The sequence below is a fragment of the Pantherophis guttatus genome, chromosome 3 (genome assembly GCF_059756535.1).
Source record: "Pantherophis guttatus breed Tessera chromosome 3, ASM5975653v1, whole genome shotgun sequence".
Classification (NCBI taxonomy): Eukaryota; Metazoa; Chordata; class Lepidosauria; order Squamata; family Colubridae; genus Pantherophis; species Pantherophis guttatus.
In genome coordinates, this window is record NC_142065.1 from 104,699,093 (window position 1) to 104,709,879 (window position 10,787).

A 10,787-nucleotide genomic window follows, 5' to 3' on the forward strand; every position below is an offset into this window, starting at 1 on the left:
TTTATTTATTTATTTATTTATTTATTTATTTATTTATTTATTTATTTATTTATATTTTTGTACCGCCCTTCTCCCACTGGACTCAGGGTGGTGAACAGCCAAGACTAAAAACATCGCATACAAAATTTAATTTTTTTAAAAAAAGAATTAAACAAATTTTGGCCCAATAAATTTAAAACACCCCAACTAAAATCAATTAACAATTAAAAATATCTAAGGGGGGGGGTTAAGCCAGCCCGGCTTGATGAAATAAAAAAGTTTTAAGGGCACGGTGAAAAGCACGGAGATCTGGGATCCTACGTATCTCCGGGGGCAGGTCGTTCCAGAGGGAAGGTGCTGCCACAGAGAAGGCCCTCCCCCTGGGGGTCGCCAGCCGACATTGTCTGGCCGACGGCACCCTTGATGTGAATGTAAGTGCTTCTCATAAAATGTTATTCAAAGCAACTTTAAGGCAAGGAAATTCTTGCATAGCATTGCTAAGAAACCAAAATGAAGGGAACCCCTATTTATTTTATGATATTATTACTGCAACTTTTTTTTTTTTTTAAAAAAGTCTTTTTTGCTGAAAGGCACTTTGGCACAGAGACTCATCTTCAGTGACATACAGTAGTTTTTATCTTCTAATAAAAACTGCCAAAGATATTTTGGAGAGGTGTGAGAATAAGCAAGGATGGGGAATGGGAACTGAAATTGGGGGACCTGGCCATACCTGTTACCCCACATCTTTCTGCCTCTCTGGAAATAATGGGCATCTGATTTACAATTTATATGGCTCAGGATAAAAAGAAAAAGCAACATCTTAACTCTCACTCAATCTTCAAAGTTCAAGCATTACTCTTGCTATCCAATTACTTCCAGTACCATCAAGTATCATAAATGATGCTTTAGAGCCGTGATGGTGAATCTGTGGCACGCAGAGCCCTCTCTAATGGCATGCGAGCCATTGCCCCAGTTCAGCTCCTCCGTGCATGCACCTCCCGCTGGCCAGCTGGTCTTCGGGTCTCTGCTGTGCATGCGTGGGGGGTGAGCATGTGCAGGGGCCGCACGTGCCTATGTGGAGGGGCAGGGTGCATGCAGGAGGTGCATACACATTGCATGTTGGGGGTTTGGGTGCGTGTGTGCGCTTTGAGCACTCGGTCCGGAAAAGGTTAGCCATCACTGCTTTAGAGGGTTTTTTTTTAAAGTAGAGAGCCAAGTATTTTTACATTTTTAAATGTTTAAAATAACATTAATAAATTAGATATGCAGATTAAAATGAGCAGTCATAGACTGTGAAGATATGATTAAATTTTAAGATAGAAATCCTGTTTTGATAGATGTGATATGTCAAGAGAGTATCAAGATAGTTAGAAAGAACAGGAGTGTCAGATTAGATCCACTTCACAAATCAGTCACCAACACCAGAGGAAAGTGTCTGGCCCTTGAATACAAGGGATTGGTACCTGCTGCCCTTCATGTGGCTCCAATAGCCATTTCGTGCTATTCTTGTCACCGGACCAAGAGAATGGTATAATCTGTTCCTGTTGGATTCCATTATAAATGGTATGGGTTACATTTTTTAAATTCATAGTCATCATTTGTTAGAACACTATAACAAGCTTTCCTTCCTGCTACATTGCTACTTCTTCTTGTTCATGTATTTCATGTTTTCAAAAGATCTCTTATTTGAACACCACATGTTCTCGGTGTGAACACATATAGCAATAGAATATTCTTCCTGGCATCCCAATGAATGATTAGACAATTAACACCAGCAGTTAAAACAAGACATTTCTAAAAGGCAAGTGATCAGGAGCAATATAATATGAGAACATTAACATAATATGTTAATGTCATAATATGAGAGCAATTAGAATATGAGAACATTCACTCTTATAGTGGTTTAGCAGTGTTTCTTGGCTTTTTCTTCTGAATAAATGTAGGGATTATATGGTGCATACAGGGATGTGTGAGTGGCTGATGCGGCATGAGTGCAGAACTGCTGGATGTGAGAATTGGGGGCGGGGGGGCGCTTATTCCAGTGATTTACAATATTCTCTGCTGGCTTCCCCAATAACTTTCTGGGGAAGTCAGCAGGGAAGGTTGCAAATGGTGATTATATATGACAGTGGGGTACTTGGCTATTGTAAGTGCGAATGAGTTGCCATGCACCCAGATTGTGATGATGTTCTGGAACACCCAGAACTCTGAGGATCGATTGTAACTCCATTCATTCAGAACCGTCATAACTTGGATTTGTCACTGACCAAATGATTGTACATCAAGAACTACCTCTATTTATGTGTGTTTCTGGTGAGACCAGTCTATCAGGGCAACCTGCTCTACCCAAATATGGGATGGAGCATACTGCTTCTGCTTTCACCTTTCAGCCCCAATCCAGGAGCCTTCGCAGGTACTCTATTTTGTGTGAAATTTAAATTTACCTTTATTTCTTTGTTGGTAAATGTATACCTCTATTTATATTCATGGAACTATTGTTGTATGCATATTATTGAGCAAAATGCATTAAGTTACTGGCCTGAAAACAGACAATCTAAGCCATGGAAGAAAAAGAATATGAACAGTTCATCCTGCAGAAGAAAAACCTTTAGTTTTATAAAATCAACTATGATTCTATTAGCTTGTTATGTCTACTAGTACTTCATTTGTACTGAACTGGGACCTGCATAAGCACCTCAAATCATTAGTGGTGCTTTATCAAATGATCAATGTATTTCATCTGAAAGCTGCTGCAATGATATACTGTACAAAATAAAAGTAATTTTATAAAAACAATACTAGATTTATAGCATGTTTTTATATAAGTCAAACATATACATTCATTAAGACAGAAAAGTCAGTGGTCTACTGTTCTAAATTGGTCAGGTTGATGAACAGTCTTGCTGTTCTAGGAGCAGCTCAGGACAACTGTCACTTGGGTTTTACTCTAAGCCTAGACTATAAATAGGAGCTTCAGCTTTGGGAAGCTTATTTCAACATTCTCCCAGCTAGTTATAAGTTGATGATAAACCACTCATATAAGGTGCATATGTTCCCTCTGAGCAAATTTGTTACAAAACAGGATTCTTGGACCACTGCTAAATTATTAGTGATAATACACTCTCCAGAAAACTTGCATGATTGAACTATTTTAGCCATTATTTTGTCTTACATATATAATCCATGTGTAGGAAAAGCAGAGCCTTCATTAAAAGCATTATACCAGAAATATTTAGTATGCTTTTCTATGTGGAAATGTAAAACTGTCATATGTTAAATACACATTTGAACAATATAAAATATATTGACTTCTCTTACCTTTCAAATGCTGGCCAAGAAGTTTCTTCACTAAACTCTGAACCATCACTGCTACCTAAAATTGGAATAAGTGAATCAATTTAAAAACATCATAATTCTATGATTTGCCAAGCCTGAAAAATGTTTCTTAAAAACTTGTAAAAATTACCCATAATAAAACTGTCTCAAATGCAATGACATTAGTTTAAAAAGAAAACACCTTATTTCGGGGAGCTTTGTTTATGACATTATTTTAACTGTGTATACTAGTTTTTATGTTCAATTTCTCTCTCCCCACTTAACTGTTAGAACTCGCTTAAATTTGAATAGTTTAATTGCCTAATATAATTTAATTGCATTATATTAAATGAATATGTATATAGTATTTGTTCTTTGTTTAGTACATTTGTGCTTCTTCTTTCATTATGTTTGTGTCTCTGTATGTATGAAAGAAATGAAGTAGAACAATAACAATTTAGCACCATCTTCTGGAATTAGCCAACCAAACACAAGAAAAACCTCTAAAAAGCAGTGCCACCATCTCCCTTTTCTGAGCAGATGGCCCAGAAGGATAGCATGAAATTTGTCACAGTGGAATGAGTGAGATTATATTGGTGAACATCCTGGTCTGAAAGGAAGCAGGTTGTCTTAAAAAGTGCTGCTGGGTGGCATTCAGCATGTAGATAAGGGAGGCAAAAGACTTCAATTTTGCTACCTGAATCACCATTGTGTGAACTAATTTAGGCTTGTACTAGGATTCAGCCATTCAAGATTGTTCTTTCTCCAGCTGTCTCTTAGGCATCTTTTCTACTGGTTCACCACCCTAAATTCTTCAGTGTTTTAAAAAGCTGCACCACATCTGCATGCAAGGGCAGACAGCTATGATGCAATCTATCTACGGCATTGAATGTCCTATTAAACAAATGTGTAACCAGTGACTTGGATGAACTGATTACCAGATCCCTGTGAAATTTCCCAGGAGCCTCTGAATACCCATAGGTAGATGCTGGGGTGGAAAGTTAAATGAGTCCTTTCCCAGCACAGGAAGAGAATGCTATACATAACTCTGTAGCAATCAGAAAGTGATCTGTCCTTGACAAAAGATGAGTTCAACATCTTCACACTTTCATATCACAATGAATTTGTGTTGAAACAAAAACTAGATCTAATGTGTGTCCTTTCATGTCCTTGAAAATGTTGCTTTGTTCTCGTTTGTAATAGATTGCTACAAATATCTGAAAGACTCTAGCCAAATGAAAATTAGCAGCCTAGCTAAGCCATGCTAAGTCAATTTGTAAGTAAGTAAGTCAATGGACTGATATTTATGCCAAGTTATGATCAGTGAACCTGTCAGTTGATGGGCATTTTAGTTAACTTTCACTGCAAAGGATACTGCGAAACTGGCCATTCCTTTCCCACTTGCTTTTTCGAATCATTTTTATTCCCTTCCCATGCTCTTATGTGGGTGTGGAAAATTTAGACCTAACCCAGAGACTCTTTTTGCATGAGGCTTTTATAGAACTTTATACTAGACATTGAAAAGATAGTAAATCCTGAGTAATTTTACAACATGGGAGGTTTTAATCCCCAAATCACCAGGACACTAACTCTGTTTGTAGTGTGCAGTGTAGTGTAGTTTATTTGGGGATAAGGCCTATGCATGACCCTTAAATAATATGGAAGAGAGGTAGCATATAAATATAATGAAGAAAATACAAGTTTGAATTTCAAGATACTTTTTTTACTGATTGAGATAAAATCTCACCTATTGAAATTCCGCTGGAAAGGGTGGAGCTCTCTGCCTGCCCCCGTAATGGAGCATGTGGTTCCATGACACTATCATCTAAAAGATGTCTTGGTCCTGCATTTGGGAATGTTGCACTTTTAAATTCTGCTGTGTTCATTTTATGAATGAAACTAGAAAAATAGTAAAATACATAATAATTGATCACATTTTTAAAGTATTAAATATAACATAGTACCAAAAGTATATTTAATAATAGATCAGACCTCAATAATCAAATCCAAAAAAAGACTAAATAAATAAATAAAGGCAAAAAGAGTTTAAAATGTTAAATATTCACAAGAATATATAATTTTATAATAGATATGAAAGAAACAGGCATAAATGAGTTACATTTAATATTTTTGTACTAAAATTCTACAATGCCTGCTGCTTTTTTCTATGTATATGTACATTATACTTTTATAAACAATGGGCAAATATTTATGAACATGGACAATTAAAGAATGGATTCCAATATTACATTAGAAGTGGAAATGGAAGAATGAAAATGTTATTAGGAAATTATGTACACTACCAATGTTTAAGTATTGATTTTTCTTTACCACAAGCAGCCTAAATAGAGATTGCCATCCACATTCACAATCATAAAATGATTTGCAAGCAAGATGATTTGTACTTTGCAATTTAATTCCTAAATTTTGGGAATGTTTAAATATGAGGATTAACTGCATTTCTTTTTTTTTTCTTTTTTCTTTTGCTCAAGGCAAGAGGATGATCACTAGTAAGTGACTGGTGCACCATTGGAAGACCTGAAGGACCAAGTTCATTTTGGAGAAAATCTATCCCTGTGTTTGCTAAAATCTGACATTGAATTGATGGGGCATAATCAATCAATGTATGAACAATCAGGTTCAGTATATAAATCAATAGGAAACCAGGGTTTTTCAGTTCAATGATTGTAACTATGATTTAGCAAAACATTATTTTGTTAAAATAAACAAACAGAAACGAGCATTTTGTTGCCTTGTACCTAATTTGTTTTGTTTCCTGAAAACAGAAAGGAACCGTTTAGATCACTGAGTTAACCTGCTAATCCAATTTCCTATTCAAAGTTCTAACAATACACAGAGGTATAAAGCAAAGGAAATTAAAACAAAATAGAAAAATATTCTAACCAAACAAGTAATATTACTTTATGATGGTAGCAATTATGTATAGCTCAAGGTTGGCATATTGCATTGTTAGACTCTTCTCTGTTTTTGACAGTTTCTCTGTTTTGGGGTTCCAACAATGCCATGATTGCATTGTCTGTCTGCAAATCTGAGTTTGGCTTGTTTAATAAATTATTTAATAATCCTGAGTTATCATGATGTACAAATTCAGCCATTACTTTATCTATAAGATATATATATCTTTACTTATCTTTATCTTGAATTTACTTGTTTAAAAAAGGTATAAGTATTGTAAGCTATATAAACAACCTAATACATGCACTGCATGAAAAGTCAATGGCAAAGAAGATACTTAGTTCATATACATGGATTTTTAAATAACAATAATTCAGAGTATCATGGATTTAAATAAAAGAAACTGAATCTCAAATGAAATGCTAACTTGTATCCCAAACTGTGACACTTTCTATGCCCATGAGGCATCAGTTTTCTAGGAGATGGAGGAGTTGGTGGTAGCAATGCTCCTTCAGCAGTAGCATTCTTTCGCACTGTTTGGGGAGAAACACCCACTTCAGGGCCTGGAAAAAAATACATAAAAAAGAGTAGAGCAAAGAGCAAGTTTGTTATTATAATTCTTCAAAATCTTTGAAATAATTTCAGAAGTGCATATACAGATTTTAGCTATTTCTCTGTCTTTTTAGCTTATTTAAAAGTTTGCTTAAATTAGGCTTTCTATTTAACAGTTTTTATGGTTATTAGAAGAAAATAGAAATACTGGGGAGTAGAAACAGAACATTTTGTTTAATACTTACCAACTAAATCTTCACGTGATGCAGTGGCACGTGGGGTACTGGTCCCAGGTTCTATTTTTAATGAAAGTCTGTGTTAAGAAACAAAAAAAGATTTTGCTAATAGAAAATTCAGGCTGCTACACTTACTTTCATTTTTTAGGAGTTCCTACTAGGAATCTATCAATAAATCATTTGAGCCAGATTGGTGGTGGCTAACGTGTTGACTAGAAACAAGGAGACTATGACTTTGAAACCTCCCTTAATTATAGAAGTGTCTAGATGACCTTGGGCAGTCACTCTATCTCAGCCCGATACATATCATAGGGTTGTTGTTGTGGGGAAAGTAGAAGGCAGGAGTGTTAGGTATGTTAACCACCTTGAGTTACAGACATACACACAAGAAAAGGTGAGATAAAAATATAATAATTAGCTTCCCAAAGTAGCATCAAACCATGAATTAGGTGGAGTATAAATTAAGAAAATAAAATAAAATAGTAACCATTATCATAATTTGATAGATTTAAATTATAAAAAACCTCATTAAAGTAAGATACAAAATACCTATTTTTCATTAAAAAAATACATGTGACGTGCTATTTAAAAACACTGTGATTTCCTGGAAACTTTCTTCCACTCTGTATATTAATTTAAAGAAAAGAACAAAACAGTTGCACATATAACTACTGCATGACAATTAATCTTAGTTTTTAAAAAGGCCAGTATGGATTTATATAATGAATACCAAATACCGCAGTTAATAACAGAATAATTGGGAGGGAAGATGATTAAGAATAGGGGTATATAATAAATAATTCGTAATACATTAAGATTGTCTTAGATCCTGAATAACTATTGATTCTTATTCATCTGTTAGATTTATATCCCATCTTTCCTATCGGAACTCAAAGGACTTACATGGGAATCTACTCAAAAACCCCGTATTGCAGGTTGGGTGGAGAGAATTACTGCTCACCCAGTAAATTTCAATGGATGAGTTTCCTCATTCCTAGTTCAGTGCCTAAACTACTACAGGGGTTTCTGTTTGTTATTCTTTTTATTCATTTGTTTTTAATATTTACAGCCAAGGGTTATGTTCTAGGAAAGAAAGAGAAAGAAAGTAAAAGGAAAAAAAAAGGAAGAGCAAGAAAGTATTCATGAAAAATGAAAGCCTATAACTAGAAATGTCCTAAAACTTTAAAATATTTATAAAAGAAGACTACAAGTACTTTTTTTTGTTCTTTATGAAAATTGCTCTAAAACCAAAAATTTAATAATGAATACACTGTAATTGACCAGTTTTTATACTTACTTATAATTATCATCTTCCACAAACTTCTGAAGTTCCTCTATATACTGAACAGAATTCAGGTACTTTTGAACATGCGGCAACACAGGAATATCTAAATAGTAATTAATATACATGGAGAGCAATTATTTCATTGGCAGCCATTAAGATCTATGTATTTTTATATGGCATGATTTCATATCAATGTTAACTATTATTATTATATTACCTTCCTGCCCCACCCCCCAAAAGCAGGCATTTAGATAGTAGATAAATTAATAAAAAGGAAGGTTCTTATTGAGAGATTACTTTATTTGAAATAGGCTTAGTCAAAATTAAGGGGGTGGTTTCAAAGACCTTTTTGAATAATAGAAAGCTTACTGTATCGAAGATTGTTAAATTATTTTTATTTTTAAAAAGTGAATGCTAAGTTGAGAAAAGTCCTTTTTGTTCTTTGAAAGAATTTAGTAAACAAATATTACCATTTACATTTGTTGAAAGAGATATATTTTAAGATATACTCTTCATATCTTGAATTATTTTTTAAAGTATCTCATCACCACCTTTAATCAAAGGTGAAATTTGAGCAAGCCTCAATTAATATTCAAGCAATTTTATTCACTGGTTGCACATAATGCTGTAATATAAATACATGGTATAACTTACCATATTCACAAGATTGCTGTAAGTCTGAAATTATTCTAAGAATATTATTCATTAAGTTTGATCTCTGCTCATTTTCCAGAATACTTCCTGTTGATGGATATGCTGAGTCAATATATGTCAAGTCTGAGAGATAAATACCTGAAGATGAATTAAATTTTTTTTTATCATATAGAGCATTGAAAAAGTTAAGATAGATCTTGCTTACTGACTGCCTCATTTAGCGACTGTTACACTTGTGAAGGAAACCTCCAGCTTTGTGATCAATCCTCTCATTTATGATCATTGCGGTATTTTTCAATCATGTGATCATCATTTGGGAGCTTAGCAAAAAGAAGTTGAGTCTGTAGGTCCTTGCAGTCACATGATTTTTAGTTTAGCAATCATGGCACTTAGTAATGGTGTTGCTGATCCCAACTGTGGTTCTAAGAGAGGACTACCTGTAGTTCAAATCAAATAACATCACAGCCTTCCGGTTCTGCTTCAGATAGCATTTGGACTTTGAAGACATGTCACGAACCTGAAACGTTCAACTCTGGCCTTCCATATAAAAGTTTTATATTTCAATCTGTATCTAAAATATATTTGCAATTCAACAAAATATTTAATTAATGCACCAATTATATTTTAAAATTCAACTGCTAGATGTCTAAATTATTATTTTTATTATTTTTATTTTTATTTTTATTTTTATTATTATTTTATTTCTATACCGCCCTTCTCCTGCGGGACTCAGGGTGGTGTACAGCCAAGATAAAACATTGCATATAAAATTTAAAAACAATTTAAAAAACAATTAAATAATTTTGGCCCAAGATATTAAAAACAACCCAATTAAAACCAAATTCAATTAAAACTGAGACGATGGGATCAAGCCAGCCCAGCTAGATGGAATAGGTGTGTTTTCAGGGCCCGACGAAAAGTCTGGAGGTCTGATATCGTGCGTATCTCAGGGGGTAGGTCATTCCAGAGGGCGGGTGCTGCCACAGAGAAGGCTCTCCCCCTGGGGGTCGCCAGCCGACACTGTCTGGCCGACGGCACCCTGAGGAGGCCCTCTCTGTGCGAGCGAACCCGTCAGTGGGAGGCTATTGGCGGCAGAAGGCGGTCTCGCAGATAACCCGGCCCTAAGCCATGGAGCGCTTTAAAGGTGGTCACCAACACCTTGAAGCGCACCCGGAAGACCACAGGAAGCCAGTGCAGCTCGCGCAGGAGAGGTGTCATATGTGAGTGCCCCGTCGCTCCCATAATCCCCCACGCGGCCGCATTCTGGACTAACTGTAGCTTCCGGGTGCACCCCAAGGGGAGCCCCATGTAGAGAGCATTGCAGTAGTCCAGGCGGGAAGTGACGAGTGCTTGAGTGACCGTGCGCAGGGAGTCCCGATCCAGAAAGGGGCGCAACTGGCGTATCAGGCGAACCTGATAAAAGGCCCCCCTGGCCACGGCCGTCATGTGCTCTTCTAAAGACAGCCGTGGATCCAGGAGGACGCCTAAGTTGCGAGCCCTCTCCGTGGGGGCCAGCGATTCGCCCCCAATAGCCAGCGATGGCACCAGCTGGCTATATCGGGACGCCGGAAGCCACAGCCACTCGGTCTTGGAAGGGTTGAGTTGGAGCCTGTTTCTCCCCATCCAGGCCCGCACGGCCTCCAGGCACTGGGACATCACTTCAAGGGCATCGTTGTGGTGGCCTGGGGTGGAGATGTACAGCTGATGTACATCTCCATAAATGATTATCATTTGTTCTTTGTATTCAATTATATAAACTTTATATTTGTAATAGCATCATGCAAGATTGACAAGGAAAAAATGAAATAGAAATAAGTGGTTCTCTTAAAAATATTTTTAGCAAAGGTTTA

At 36.1% G+C, this 10,787-nt stretch overlaps 1 protein-coding gene across 8 annotated transcripts in view; it reads right to left on the reverse strand.

Annotated features, from left to right (window-relative positions):
- RALGPS2 (Ral GEF with PH domain and SH3 binding motif 2) overlaps positions 1-10,787 on the reverse strand; it is an 82,622-nt gene that overhangs the window by 8,763 nt on the left and 63,072 nt on the right. For 4 of the 8 annotated variants that reach the window (XM_087890137.1, XM_087890136.1, XM_034409718.3 and 1 more), the window contains exons 9-15: positions 8,938-9,075; positions 8,296-8,386; positions 7,008-7,075; positions 6,638-6,773; positions 5,042-5,193; positions 3,298-3,352; positions 1,443-1,520 (exon numbers count right to left, since the gene is read on the reverse strand). In XM_087890137.1, coding sequence (XP_087746263.1) covers positions 1,443-1,520; positions 3,298-3,352; positions 5,042-5,193; positions 6,638-6,773; positions 7,008-7,075; positions 8,296-8,386; positions 8,938-9,075 — 718 coding nt within the window. The remainder of the gene's footprint in view (positions 1-1,442; positions 1,521-3,297; positions 3,353-5,041; positions 5,194-6,637; positions 6,774-7,007; positions 7,076-8,295; positions 8,387-8,937; positions 9,076-10,787) is intronic. The other 4 variants (XM_087890139.1, XM_087890138.1, XM_034409719.3 and 1 more) reach the window with 1 other exon arrangement.